The sequence below is a fragment of the Erythranthe guttata genome, chromosome 14 (assembly GCF_056151865.1).
Source record: "Erythranthe guttata isolate IM_541 chromosome 14, IM_541, whole genome shotgun sequence".
Classification (NCBI taxonomy): domain Eukaryota; kingdom Viridiplantae; phylum Streptophyta; class Magnoliopsida; order Lamiales; family Phrymaceae; genus Erythranthe; species Erythranthe guttata.
The window spans coordinates 8501172-8517393 of NC_142546.1; the positions used below are offsets into that span (position 1 = coordinate 8501172).

The 16222-nt window shown below is 34.8% G+C and overlaps 1 protein-coding gene across 1 annotated transcript; it reads right to left on the reverse strand.

Moving 5' to 3' along the window:
• Window positions 1-11996: 11996 nt before the first annotated feature.
• LOC105953709 (UPF0496 protein At4g34320) lies at window positions 11997-13576 on the reverse strand. The gene is made up of 2 exons (XM_012977397.2): window positions 13491-13576; window positions 11997-13314 (listed from the first exon to the last, which is right to left on the reverse strand). Exon 2 carries the CDS (start codon window positions 13292-13294, stop codon window positions 12155-12157), a length of 1140 nt encoding a protein of 379 aa, XP_012832851.2. The 5' UTR covers window positions 13295-13314; window positions 13491-13576; the 3' UTR covers window positions 11997-12154.
• Window positions 13577-16222: the final 2646 nt, after the last annotated feature.

Here is a 16222-nt window from a genome sequence, read left to right on the forward strand (position 1 = left end):
ATGATATATATCAACTTTTAGAGATATTTTTTTTTAATGAAGGGGGGAATGTGTTATTTTATTTATATAGGATGATGAAAAGGGGGGCCCCGGGAAAAAGAATAAATTAAAGGTAAAATACGAAAATACCCCTGGACTTAGGCTAAATTGCGAAAAGGACCTTCATCTATCTGTAATTATCAAAATCCTCCTGATATTTGTTTCCGTCTGACACTGACCCCCATACAGTGTGATTTTCGAACGAATCTTTTTTATTTCAGGTAGTATTTCCCGGAAAATATCAATGCCACCCTTGAGGAAGTGATATTTATTTATGCTACTTTTTAAAGACGAAATTTACCCTAGGAAGTAATGATATTATTAGAAAGTTGCGAATGTGTTATTTAAGAAGATTAAAGATTACGCTGAAATTAAAGGCCCCGTGAATGTACTTTTTGTATTTAAAAAGTAGCATAAAAAAATATCACGTCTATTGGCATATAAGTCTATAGGGATATAATCGAAAATTTTCGAGAAGTAAAAATACTCCTGGAATAAAAACAAAATCCATGAAAAATCACACCATAAGGGGTCAATGTAAGAGCGGAAACAAACATTAGGAGATTTTTGTAATTATGTATAGGTGGGTGCATTGTTTATAATTTAGTGTAAGTTAAGGGGGTTTTTTGTAATTTACCTAAATTGAAAGAAAAATCTGTGTACGCGGTCGCGGCCCCCCATTTGGTCATGGGACACGGTGTTTTGTTCGTCGGAATATTCTTGGAATTTACTTAATTCACCATATTTTTCTTTCAATATAAAAGAGATGATTTTTCAAAACAAAATTGAGAAATTTTTTGACTTCTATTTCGACATTATGCAAATTGGTATAAACCGAATCAATTATATTTTTCACATGTTTATAACGTTATAACAATATCAATAATATATATTTTCGAAATTTGCAAAAAAATAATAATTAAACTACAATTACATTTTTTTTTTGCTAGATTCAAACATTTCTTTTAAATGTAAAATCGGAAAAGTAATAAAAAAGTACATATTTAATGATTTAAAAAACAAATATTCATGAATTGAATTATCAATCTATATTCATTGGATTTATTTTAGACAATAATTCACGTGACCAATAATTCATTTTGGTCCTAAAAGACAAAAATAGGTGTCTGCTGATTGGTTTCCAGCACATTAACTGATAATGCTTGAGCAGAAAAGTAGGGAAGAGAAAAATAAAATAAATAAATAAAATAATATTTTTTTTCTTAAGGAAAATAATAAATAAAATAATTCAATTATTTATAATTGATTTAAATTAGATAGTGCTTCTTATAGTGCCAAGTAGCCGTAGCATGAATAATTGGAACTAAATAGATTATTACAGTGACGTGTCATCTTAATCTTATATGATTCATGATTGAATTTCCGGTATGGTCTTTATCCCAAATTAATAATCTTTTTTTTTAACCTAATTTTTTCCCCCAATTTCCGGTATTTGTGGATAAGCTTCAGTTTTTTTTAAGTGATTTATTTTGTTCCAATCTAAAGAAAACCAAGAAAAATGGGAAAATTTGGTCAACGATATGCTACACCCGATGAAATATATCGGGTAATTAGGAGAGTTGGTACCTAGCCTTTACCAATAGGGTAACGGTCTAGGGTTCGAGTCCCCCCCTCCCCTACTTCCCCTTGTAATGGACTTGAATTTACTCAAAAAAAGTGCACACACACATATGTGTGTGTGTGTGTGTGTGATATTATGTACATATCTATTGTTCAAGATCACCCGATGCATTTCACCGGATGTAGCATCTACAAAACCGAAAAAATGGATTTATGAGATGCTACACCTGGTGATTTTGGACCGTAAATCTATACGAATAATTATGTATAGAATAATATTATGTGTATTTTATCGAATGTAGAATCTACTAAACCGAAAAAATGTGAAAAAACAGGGAACATCACCTACTTTATAGCATATTCATTCATGTATGAACTAATATATACCATATTTACTTGAAATTTAAGCTTTCTTGTAATAACTCTATCAAAATTAATTGATCTTTTAGGTTTCTATCTCTAAAGTATTGAGAAATCGTATAGCATATGTATATAAATTGAATCTAAATTCTGGTAAGTTTAAATTTCGTACTTATTAGTTATTTCAATCGGTATAGCCAACTTTATTTAGGTAGCTGTGAGAATCGGACATATCAGATTGAAATTAAATTCGTACTTTCAAACATAATCGTATGTATACCCACACTACACATATACATACAAGTACCATACATATTATTCACCGTATTATTTAATAAAAAAAAAAAAAGGTTAATATATAAATATATGCATGTTCAATTTAGGGACTAAATGTAAAACAAGAGAAAGATGAAAATATTCGGCTTACCGAGTTGTATTTCATTCATATGGTTTTATACAGAAGAGTTACAATTTGAATAGAGTTTGACATACGTGAAACTCTCACATTTACACAGAGAAATAGGAGGAACGTTATAACTGAATAAGCTAAACTTCTAAAGACGGGAACAAGATTTAGATACGCTTAACAACCCCCCCCCCCCCCCCCCCCCCCCCCCCCCACCCCAAATTGATGGGGGAAGCGTAACCAACAATTTGGAACGCGAATAATTAAAACGCACGCTAGTCTGTCCTTTGGCGAAAACGTCAGCCACTTGGTCATGAGTAGAAATATACTTGACTTGTATGTCTTTGTTCACCACTTTTTCTCTGATAAAATGATAGTCGATCTCCACATGTTTAGTGCGAGCATGGAACACAGGATTTGAAGCAAGAGCAATGGCACCAATGTTATCACACCAGATGATCGGCGGAGAAGAAAGTGAAACATCCAACTCGCGCAATAACATTCGAATCCAATATAATTCAGCAGTAGCCAATGCCATAGACCTATACTCGGCTTCTGTGCTTGATCTAGAGACAACACGTTGTTTCTTGGAGCTCCACGATATAAGGTTTTGTCCAAGAAACACACCAAAACCGCTGGTCGATCTTCTATCGTCTGGACATCCTGCCCAATCAGAATCACAAAAGGAAGACAAAGAAATAGATGAAGGAGTATAGGACAATCCATAATCAATGCTTCCTTTTAAATATCTAAGTACTCTCTTAACTGCACACCAATGGGGCTCCCGAGGTTTATGCATAAACTGACACAATTGAGTTACAGCATAACTTATATCAGGACGTGAGATGGTGCAATATTGAAGAGCGCCCACAACTTGTCGATATTCAGTAGCATCTTCCAAGAGTTCGCCTTCTTCAGCGGAGAGTTTGGAACCCGATGTGGTTGGCGAAGAAAGAGGTTTGGCGCCAATCATTTTTGTTCGATGCAATAAGTCAGAGATATATGCAGACTGGCGTAAATGAAGTCCTAAATTATCCCGTGATGCTTGTATACCCAAAAAGTAGCTAATGGGCCCAAGATCCTTGACTTGAAATCCAGATTGTAATTGTTGAATAATGTTAGTAATAGCCAAAGTATTTGAGCCAGTTACTAATATGTCATCAACGTAGACAAGGACAAAAATTTTATAGTCATTCATGTGCAAAGTAAAAAGAGAATAGTCAACTTTAGACTCATAAAACCCAAGTTCAATGAGCTGTTGAGAAAGCCGTCGAAACCACGCCCGTAGAGCTTGTTTGAGGCCATACAATGACTTGTGTAGTCTGCAAACAAAACTTGGTTTGGATTCGTCAATAAACCCCTGTGGTTGCTCCATGTATACTTCTTCATCTAGAATACCATGAAGGAAAGCGTTTGAGACGTCCAACTGCCGAATAGGCCAATTAAATGTAACTGCCAGTGATAAAACCAATCGTATAGTAGTCGGTTTTATTACCGGTGAAAACGTATCATGATAGTCTACTCCACTTCGTTGATCGAATCCTTTCGCCACAAGTCTTGCTTTGAATCTCTCCACACTGCCATCTTGTTTTCTCTTAACTTTGTAGACCCATTTATTACGAACCACATGCTTATTACGAGGTCGATGACACAAAGTCCATGTACCATTTTCCATTAAAGCATCAAATTCATGTCCCATAGCCGCCCTCCACGTGGGATTAGACACTGCTTGTGTAAAGCAAGTTGGTTCATGTTCATTAAAAACACTGGACAACACATACAAAGGGTGTCTAGTCGAATAATAAGCCTTATAATCGGGAAAGTGTTTGGGTTTATTGCGGCCTGTTTTGGATCGAGTCACAATTGAAGAATTAACGGGTTGATTTATAGGTTCGAGATGATCGTGACTCGGTGCGGGGGCCAAGACGGATATTATTGGATCAGTGGTAATTGGGTGTGTTTGGGACGAACTTGCTGGCTGAGAGGGAGCATAATGCGTTTGTAACTCAATATTGGAATTATGATAGATCGAATCTAAAGTTTGAGTTACTGGACAATTTTGTAAAGTATTACTAGTAGTATTGGTAGTATTAAGAGCAGACTCAATATTTAAGGTATTTAATGCAGGTGAAACTAGGTGATCGTGTGTGGGTAAGTGAGAAATGGAATCATCAGATAACAAGATATTTGGCAAAACTGGAAAAGAATTTACCGGCAAAGGAGAGTTGAGCAACGCATTCTTTGAGGAGGTTGAATTTTTAGTCACATGCTTAGCTGGAAAATGATCTTCATAAAAAATAACGTGTCTAGAAATATATACTCGACCGGTGTCTAAATCTAAGCAACGATAGCCTTTCTGATTACTAGAGTATTCTATGAAAACACATTTTTTGCTGCGAAAAGTAAGCTTATGTGGCTGATATGGTCTTAAGAGTGGAAACGAAGAACAACCAAAGACACGTAACTCTGAATAATTTGGTGCTTTGTTAAACAACACATGAAACGGAGACATTTGTCCTAAGACTTTCGTTGGTAATCTATTGATTAAATAAACTGCGGATTGGAAGGCATCAACCCAATATCGTGTCTTTAATCCTGATTGGGCCAATAATGTTATGCATGTTTCTTGTATGTGACGATGTTTCCTTTCGGCAATTCCATTTTGTTGAGAAGTGTGTGAGGACATGTAAGTCTATGAAAAATGCCATGTTTCGATAAAAAATCTTTGAATTGATTGGATAAATATTCTCCACCATTGTTAGATTGTAATTGTTTAATGGAACAAGAAAAATAATTCTCAACAAGAGATTTAAATTTTATGAATGTAGCAAAAACATCTGATTTATGATAAAGAGGATATATCCAACTGAATCGTGAAAAATCGTCAACAAAGAGAACATAATAACGACAACCACTAACGGATGAAATTGGTGAAGTCCACACATCCGAGTGAACTAAGGACAAAGGTGCAACAGATTGATGAGATGACTCATGAAAAGGTAATTGTTTTGCCTTTCCCAATTGATACGAAGAACAAAATCCTAACTTACGAGAAAAACTAGATAAAGATAAAAAGTTTGAACGAATTAAAGAATCTAAAATAAATTTAGATGGGTGGCCTAGCCTAGAATGCCAATGATCCATCGAGGTAGAAACTCCTATGGTAGCCGTTAGACACTGCAATTTATTCTGAAGTCACATATTTCCAGCAATAGGATATAAACCATTTTCAACCTGCCCGTGGAGTAGCGTTTGCCCGGTCTGATTCTCCTTCACAGTGAAGTCAACACCAGTTAGTACAAAATAACAATTGTTATCCAAGCAAAATTTATTTATGGATAATAAATTGGTTGAAGCATGAGGACAATGGAGAATATTTTTGAGGTTGAATTTGGTTTGTCCAATTTGTAAAGATGTTGAACCAATGCTTTTAATTAATAAACCAGAACCATTACCTACAGTCAGAGTGTCTTGTCAGGTGAAAGGTTGCTGATCGGAGAGATTGTCCGCTTCGGATGTTATATGAGCATTTGCACCGCTGTCAGCAAACCATACTTGGTGCTCATATGCAGCATTTGATTCAGCCACCATTGCTGCAAGTTCTGCCGGAGGATGTCGACCTTGGTATGAAAAATCAAACCTGTGGTAGCAATCAAGAGCTGAATGGCCAACCTTGGAACATATTTGACAAGTTGGCCGATTACCAAAGGCAGATTGACCCTGATTTGACTTTGCTGCTTGTGTGGTCTGAACATGATTGAAGGTACTGGCACTCCGTGAATTTGAAGGAGGTCGAGTTGGCTGAATGGAAGGTTTCTTCCTGTGCGTGAAGTTCGACCTTGGTTTAGTGGCTGTAAGAGCAAAGTGATTAGAGTTTGAGGCCAAATGCACACGCTGAGAATCAATCAATCCTTCATAACTAAGGAGCTCAGAGTTGAATTCTTCAATAGTGAGATCTTTATCTCGCGACGCAAAATTATACGAGGTAATGAATGGATTAAACTCTGGTTGCAAACCACCAATAATATAAGAGATCAAATCTTGATCGTCTACCGATTTACCCGCTGCGGCTAATTGATCGGCAAGAGCCTTAGCGGATTGAAGATAGTCATGTATGTTTCGACTACCTTGTGAAATTGTCTGTAGTTGACGCTTTATATGAGTGATTCTAGAGCGTGATTGACTGGAAAATCGAGTGAGCAAAGCATTACACACTTTATAGGAACTGTCCAAGCCATACACGCTAGAGACCAAGGTTTCGGAAATAGAGGAAAGAATACAACCAAGAAGAGCTTGGTCTTTCTTGAACCAAATTTCATAGGCTGGATTTGGAGTATTATCAGCTAAATTCTTATCAGGAGCGGGTTTCGAACCATCCACAAATTCCATCAAAGAATTGCTTCTTAAGAATGGCAAAAATAGAGATTGCCATCCTAGGTAATTGGGTCCTTCAAGTTTGAAGGAGACAGGGGGAAGGGAAATGAGGGTTTGACATATTTTGAGTGAGGGAAGCCATATGCGGAAGCGTTGAACCAGGAGAAGAAGCGTGAGCTTATTTCCCAAGTGATACCATGTAAAACAAGAGAAAGATGAAAATATTCGGCTTACCGAGTTGTATTTCATTCATATGGTTTTATACAGAAGAGTTACAATTTGAATAGAGTTTGACATACATGAAACTCTCACATTTACACAGAGAAATAGAAGGAACGTTATAACTGAATAAGCTAAACTCCTAAAGACGGGGACAAGATTTAGATACGCTTAACACTAAAGGTATGAACAAGCATGGATATGGAAGCCTTTGAACACTGCAAAGGCGTCAGCTTCTTCACATGCAAGTCGGCTTGAGCCAAGCCGTTAGGGTACCACCACATTGGGCCGCCGCTCTTTTCATCACGAGCAACTTCCTCACTGGATTGAGCCGAGCCACTGGTTTGGGCGGCTTTGTGCCTTAGCTTGGCTAGCCTATACATCCCCAATCCCAGACATTTTTTCAAAATATACGTACATATATATATTTGTCACACTTATAAATATAGAGGTAATTGCAAATACAACCCCTGTGTAATCTCTAATTGCCAGATACCCCCCTGTGAAAAAAAAACTCACCAACACCCCCTTGTGTTAACAAAGTCAAGGCATCGACACCCCTGGACGCAAATCGTGTCCCTCACTCGCGGGTTGTGCGATTTTTAATGGTATTTTTAGGGTGAAATGTCATAAATACCCCTTCATAAAATAAAAAATAATCTTGTTGGTTAAATTATGAATAACCTAAATTTATAGGACCAAATTGTAATTTCAAGAATTGCAAAATAAAATAATAATGCAGAAAAATATTATAAGAAAAATAAAAAAAAAGAAGAAGAAGACAAAACATCGTCTTCTTCCCCGTTCCCCACCCCCAAACCCCAACCCTAACAAGAGAAGAGAAGTTCAGCAACACCAACTCATCTATTCTACGATTTCCATACCAGACCCGAATCCGTACAACTCGAGGCTAATTAAGCCCAATTATAGCAATGGTTATCTAAAATCTCCAAGCAATTTCTCTCGACGGCGACGACTTTGACAACGGCCGAACTTGCTAGGTCAAAATTGCGTCTTTTGGTTCTTTTCTCTTCTCTTGCTCTTTCTTATCGCCACCACCGCCGTCAAAATAAGAGATTGGGGGAAGGTTTGAGGCTCGTGTAAAGTAATTTGTTGGTGGAAACTAAAGTTTCAATAAATTAAAATTTATTGGTGGGCGGCAGATCTAGAGAAGATGGTGGTGTTGGTGAAGGAGAGGTGAGATGGTGGTGAGCTGCGGCGGAGCCGTCAACCCGGTGGAGATATGATGGATGAGTGCTGAGAGTTGGGTGGGAGGGTGGGGAAGAAGAACGTTTTTTTTTTTGTTTTTTCTTTTCTTTTCTTTATTTAATATATAATGTAAAACTAAAAAAAAAAAATAGAAAACATATTAAAACTTTTAATGTTATAATATATATTTCATTCTCGTTTAAATATATTTTTTATTTTTAGTATTTACAAAGTAAAAAACTATATAATATCTATAAAATTATAATATGTTTTATTAATTGCTGAAAAATTTACAAGGGTATTTTTTTAACTTTACCTTCAGTCAAAGCCTAAAATCACAAAGGGTGCAGTGTGCTTCGAAAATGTTAACACAAGGAGGTGTTGGTGAATTTTTTTTTTCGCAGGGGGGTATTTGGCAATTCGAGAAAACACAGGGGTAGTATTTGCAATAAACTCTATAAATATATAATGATCAACTGTGTGTGTGTGTGTGTTATGGGATAGTTTAGATTTTTGGTTTTGCGAGGGGGCACAAAAAATTGTTAAATTAAACCGGTGTGAGTAATTTTCTTGAAAATTCAAAGTCAGAAGTTATATTATGTATATCAGAAGCTATCCAAACGCGTCTAATTAATTAACATTCACATGCTTTTCCCAAAATCAAAAGCAAGTATATATGTTTATTAGTTAATTATAGTTGACTTCTTCAAAGTCAAAATATATGTATAATATAATGTTGTTAGGTTTGGTTTTAGGAATTAGGAATTACAACAACATCGATCATGCTTTTATAATTGCAACTTCATTAATTTGTTATGTGGTATTAATTTCAACAAATTAATTATAAAAATTTAATATGGGGTTATTATCAATATTGTATTTGGTCATCAGCAAGTTAAGGTGATTGATTGAGATAGAAAGCAATAAAAAAAATAAAAAAATAAAAAATTAAATTAGCTCAAAAGAATATATACATATAATTATGAGTTAAATTGCCAATTCTTCAGCTAATTAATTAAACACCTTTTAATCATTTCATTAAGACCTACAAATTACAATAGCATTAACGAACACATATTTTTTTAATGTATTTGACCCCCTAAAATCCTGGCTTCACTGGTGATTACTCTAATTCACAAAAATATACATTAGTATTAGTTTTATTTAACAAACACAAAAGAAATTAAAAAAAAAAAAAAAAAAGTGAAAAAGAAAAAGGAAAAGGAAAAACACACAGAATATAATTAAGCCTCAATTGATTCTTGGTTTAAGCACAAAAGCTGTCCATAAGCATGGAGATTGAAGCCTCTGACAACTGCACAGCCGGGAGCTTAGCTTGAGCCAAGCCGGCGGGCCACCAAATCGAGCCGCCGCTGTTTTTATCTACATGAGCCGCCACCGGAGCAGCTGTGGCTTCTTGGCTAGGTGGAGCCGAGCCACTTTTGTTCCTTCGCTTGGCTACCTCATCAGTCCATTTGTCCACAAGCCCAGACATTTTTCCCGTACGTGTGATTTAATTTCTTGATAATTAATTTGTTTGAGATAATATTATTGTGTGTTTGTGTGTGTATTTATATACATACACATGGGATTTATATGTATGTATATTTAGTGGGCGAAGGTTATGGTTTTGATAGCAGATAGATTTATTGGAAGAAAAACTATGAGCTTATTTTCAACTAGCAAGTGGTATTTCCAGACATAGTTTATGGGCTTAATTATATTCTTTGTTTTTTTCATAAACCAACTCGTTGGGTTACTCGTAAATCGTGTCGAAATTTTGAGATAAATCACCAAATAATAGCCCCCGGATAATTGGTTATTAATTTGGGTCTTAAATAAAAAAAAATCATTTTAAATTTGAGTTTTTTACTAATGTTCCGGTTCGATGTATGCCAAGAAACCCTAATTTGTGTTGATGCATGAAAAAAGACAGACTCATCGAGCTCTCAATTATTCGATTCAAGAAAAAAAAAACTTCTAAACCCTTAAATTGAATTAAAAGAGAAGAATCTCATTGATTAATAAATTGTATTTGTACTTATTTTTTCTCGTCTTGTATTTATATTTTGCATACGCAGAAATTTGCAATTAACAAAAATTACACTATATAAAAATATTTTTCTAATATTTCCACCCAAAAAAGGCAAAAACAATAAAAAAAAAAAGGGATAATTAGCAAGAACCCCCATCTAGGAAAATGAGTTAAGAAAATACCTTCTCCCAAAAATAATTAGAGAAAATCCCCTTAGCTAATATTCCACCCATGTGATATTTTTATAATTCCAAAATTACCTTTAATTGACTCTTTCAAAATCATAATCTTATTTTTATATTTTTCATCCACCATTTTCACGCTCCAATGTTTCTCTTCTTCTCTCTTTTCTCTTCTTCTTTGTTTTTTTCCTTTGTTTTCTCCGTGACTTCTCTGCCATTGTCGCCACCGCCGCCGCCGCTGCCGCCGCCGTCGGGAGATGGAGAAAGAAAGAAGATGAAGCACCCATCAAACATTATAAATGATTTTGATAGCAATTATGAATTCGAATACTAGGAATGCTACTTCGGAGGCGAATAGAGATAAGATTGTCGATTTGTCGCCGGAATCTGATTTTGATGGGTGGTGGTTCTGCTTTGGTTGGTGGTGTGAGTTGTGATTTTATTTATTTATTTGCAATAAAAAACCGTCATAATGTCAAAGTAAGGTGGTGATAGTGTGTTGTGGCGGCGGTGTGGTGACGATGGGGAGGCAGATTTAGGGTTTTTTGGTGGATCGGGCGGAGGATGGCACCGGTAGAAAATTTCGCGCATGCTGAAACCTTAATCGACTATGCACATATTCATAGTCGATTAAGCTAATCGACTATGCTCTGGCAGTCGATTAAGGTTGATCGACTCCAATTTTTTTTTATTTTTTTTGAACTTTTTGTTTATTGATTCCAATTGTATAAATCATTTATAATATTTGTATATTTTTTGTTTTTGTAATATATAGTTGATTTTGTATTTTTTTCGCAGTTGTGATTTGTTATTTTTAGTAGCAGACTCTTAATCGACTATGCTTCACATCATAGTCGATTAGTATACCTGATATAGAAAAAAAAATTAAAAAACAAAAAAAAAGTTAAAAAATTAAATAATTTCATTAATCGACTATGACGCATAGTCGATTAAGGCTAATCGACTATGCTTCATAGTTGATTAAGGAAACTGATACAAAAAATACGGGGAAAAAAACGAAAAAAAAAATAAAAATCGCTGAGCGCGTAACCCAGTGATGACGTGGCGGACGGGGGCAAAGCTGGAAAATATAATAGCTGAAAATGGGTGTGGACTTTTCTCAAATGGACTAAAATATTTTGGGTCTTCCTCCATTAAAAAAAAAATAGTGAGGTGGTTTTCTCAAAGAGCCCCAAAAAAATCGAAATTATACCAAACTAGCTATATATATATTGAGATGAAGTACGTGGCCTTTTCTTCAAAAAAAAAAGTACGTGGCCTTAATAACCAATTATTAAGAGTAATGAGTACGTATAAATATTGTTATTTAATTTCCACAATGGGACAATCTAGAAGTTAAGATAATTCATCCATACACTTTTCTGTTCCATAACTAATTATCTTTCCACCATATATATCTGCATAAAAGATTATCTAATGTCTGTCATTACACCTACTTTATGGTGTACTACGTGCATGTATTACTATTATTTTTTTTATTTTTTTTTAATTATCAAAAAAAAAATTCACTTTACATATTAAAAGAACACCAATTATTAAAATACCGAAAATTTTAAATAAAAAGAATCCATCACCAGAAATTCGAATCACTACTATATAAATAAATACTAATACATATAAAATTCCATCCACAAAAAAAATAAAGTAAATAATACTAATACTAAATATTTAGGACTAGGAAACGAGGTACTTAATTATTTAATTAATTAATTATGTTTTCTATCTTCACTAATGATTGTTGGGGTGTTTGATAATCCTCTGCAGAATTACCGTTCTAGCCCTCCGAATATCCCTACTGCAATTATCAGCTTGAGCCCCTAATTCTTCACTATTCTTCATAAACAAATCCAATTTCCTCCTAATTTCCTCCACACAAGCCTTCACATCACCCTCTCCACTAAGGGCAAAATCGGCATTCTTCAACATCGACTCGATATCGATCTCCAACCTCTCGATCGAAACCCTAATATTATCCAAATCCTTAATTGCAACATAAGTCCCCACATTCATGTAATTCACCATCTCCTTTTGCCCCTTCACCGCGTTCTCGTAGTTTTTCAGAAGCGAATCGATCCACTTCCCCATCGACCCTAGAGGGATCGAGGCTGCGGCCGCCAGCGCCGCCGCCACTGGCGGCGCTGCCATGGCGGCCGCCACCACCGAGCATATCAAAACCGCCGCGAAGGTGGCGGCAAAGATTACGCTCGAGACCTTCCTCCATGCATGCAAGGACCTCAACTTCTTATCCAATTTATTCTTCTTCTTTTGTAGCCTCTCAAGCATAAGCATTTGGTTTTTGTACACAGATCGGAAAATTACGAAAAAATCCTCGGTGAACGGATCTCCAACATCCTTAAAGTTCCTTAATTCCTCCAATGTCTTAGAATACCTTACTTCACTACTACCACCTTCAACCCTGTTTTCGTCTTCGAATTGTTGAAGCGCCACGTGGATGAGAAGTTGGCTATCTCGAGCTCGTTTCAGACATTTTTCGAGGGCGGTGCAGAAATCGAGGGTTTTGAGGCTATTGTCGAAGTAGTCCTCCACTAGATCGAACAGTTCTTGATTCTTCCAAATGTCTTTCTTGCAATCCAAGATAACTTTGACAACTTCTTGATTCATTTCTAGTAAACATTCGGTGACTTCCTTTAGGGAATCGAATGACAACGCTTTCACCTCGACCCCCACGGCTAAGGAGTTGATTACGTTGTGGGTTCGCGATTGGAGGGTCGCGTCGAAAGATTGCAAATCGATGTCGAGTTTGCATGCCGCTTCGTACGAGTTGAGCTCGGTTGAAATGTTATGGAGATTGTTGATTGATGAGGTTGTTGTTTCATGACCTTGCTTTTTGCTTATGTGGCTTCCCATGGTGACAATATAATCTTGATCTACAAATTCAACACACACAAAAATAAAAATAAAAAATTGGATTTAGATCTTAAAGATGTTATTGTTCCTTCAAAGCTAAAGAAAAAGGAAATAAAGAATAAAAGATCTCTATTAAAAAAATATTCAAACTTTTATTTGAAAAAAAAAATGAACAAAAAAGAAAGAGTAGACATACTTCATGTAGTTCTTGACAAGATCATGTATATTATTCCAAGGACAATTTTTTTTTTTTTTAATAATAATTTTGGGATGATTAGCTATGGGAAATTATATAGATATAGATATAGATATAGATATAGATATATAGATAGAGAATTGAGGGGAAGAAGAAAGCTTAAAGAGAAAATAAAACCGTTAAGGTGGCAAAGACAAAATAAAATTTGTGGTGGCGGTGGTGCTGCCTTCTTATTATTAACAAATAGCTTGCACGCATTCATTTTATTATTTATTTTCATCACACCCAAATAATAATAATAATTAATTAATTAATCAATTTAAATATAATAAATAGATATAATATTGCATATGGAAAACGCGGGAAGCAATGTTTTCCCTCGCTACTGTATACATATAAAACACACACACACACACACAATATATATATATATGTATCTTCATTTCTATCCACAAACTAATAAGTCAGAGTTTGGTGAATTGACTTCAGATGGAAGGAACTGATATTTACTGCCCCCTTAAACGCAAATAAATATATATATTTATTTATTTTTACAGCGAAGTTTTGAATAAAAAATAAATTACATGACAATAAAATTTATATAAGTTTAAGCTCTATATATATACATACATTTTTTTTAAATGGCTAGTTGAAATATACGGACGATGAAAAAAATAAACAATAAGTGCACCTTTATAGTTGACTGCGGATTTTTTTTCATTATTAAAAAAATGAAAAAATATTGATAATTAGGAAACTATCAATTTATTGGTTGGTATTTTATGCGACAATATTATTCTATATCATATCGAAAGAAAAACGTGCCTAACTAATAATTGTAGGACTTATAAGAGTACTAGTTTGCACTAATGGAACCAGTATTTTAAGTTTGTGAGAGCCGAATGTATTAAAACTTTTATGAGAGGGGCAAATGATGCTAATTATACATGAATTCTTTTAAATTTTTACATAAAAATAGAGATTCGAGAATTGTGGGGGCCATGGCCCTCTCTGGCCCTATGCTGACTCCGCCTCTGCTAATTTGAGAAGATCTATGCGTGAAAATAAAATATGTTTAAAGGAAATAAAAATTGAATTGTAAACGAACCTTATTACAAGAATGGGAGAGCTCCTAAAATGCCAGGTAGAATGATATGTAAAATGTATATTCATGAAAATTGAGATATATAATAAAATTAAATTGCTTGGGGGGAAAGTATTCCATAAATGCTTGAATATGGGATAAGAACTGAAATTATGAACATGTACATTAATTAATTCAAAATAAAAGTTTCATTGTAAAGAAGGCAAACTAAGTCAAGCTTCTTTACTATCCAATCTCTACTTCAATTCCACCTTTAACAATTTGGATGACATTTAAATATGAACACTTTTAATATCTAAACTAGTTCAACAAAATTACATATTATTCAAAAATATTTGGTGATGAGGGTTTTTCTGTATTCCGTCACAAAAACATGTTTGTGACGGATTTTCTTAAATTTAGTGACAAAATTGTTCGTCACAAAAGCCCTTTTGTTCGTCACAAATGTAGAAATGCTCCTCGATCTATACGAGAAAATTGCATGAGAAATCGAGCGAACAATTAATATTGACTTAATCCTGTGTATATTAAGTATCGAAAGAATTTTACAAACTTTTCGAAGGTAATCGATTAGATGTTCTTGCGTACATGGTACGATTCGTGTATTAATGTTGGATATTGTATTGATGATTCATTGTAATAATGGGTATTTTCTAATGTAACAAACATGCAAAATAACATGTGAATTTTGTACGTATATTTCACAAAATATAACATCTATTAGACCACCGTTCCAAAATATTAGTACTTGGAATTAATAAAACCTTAAAATGAGGAGCAAAATGAAAAGTTAAAAGTTGTTAAAGAACGGGGATGGAAATCACCGCGTACATCGCCACCCCACGCTATTTGAGCTGTTCCTTCACCCGCCTTGAAGTGACACGTCACACTTTTTAATACGTGTCAGCTCCTTACTCGTTTTCGCTTATTAATATTTCTCCACGTTACGTCAGTATATTCCTTATGGTCACGTGCATCGCGATACCCCCACCCCCGATTTGTTCGACCCTACACCCGATGATAAATACAGAGTGGGTCTTCTGCTGCCGCGTGTCTCTTTTTTGCATTTTATAATATATTTCCCGCTAGGGTTTATCTTTAGGGGTTTTAGAAAAATAAAAAAATGGACACGTGCCAACAGAAGACCCACCATGTGTTTATCATCGGGTGTAGGGTCGAAAGAACCCCACCCACCCCACCCCACCCCACCCCACCCCACCTAACCTAATTTGGATCTCTAATCATAAATTTAGGTTGAATACTTGAATTAGATTGCAAAATTAATTGTGGTGATCAATTAATTAACGTGTTATTAATTAGATGGAGGAAATTCATGTTCTAGATTTCACAAAATTTTAATTATTGACAATAATAGCATCACGAAAATCGGACACGTGTCACATATACATACATAACGTGCCTGTTATTATTACACCTAGTTTATGGTGTACTGCGTGCATGGATTGCTATCAAATATTTCTTCTTCTTTTTAACTATTAAATACAGAAAATTTTAAGTAAAAAGAATCCATCACCAGAAATTCGAATCACTACATATAAATAAATACTAATGCATATATAATTCCATCAACAACAAAAAAATGAAAATAAAATCAAGTAATAAAAGC

Excerpts from the sequence above, each read along its gene's own strand:
- LOC105953709 (XM_012977397.2), bottom strand. The coding sequence starts at position 13,294 with ATGGGAAGCCACATAAGCAAAAAGCAAGGTCATGAAACAACAACCTCA.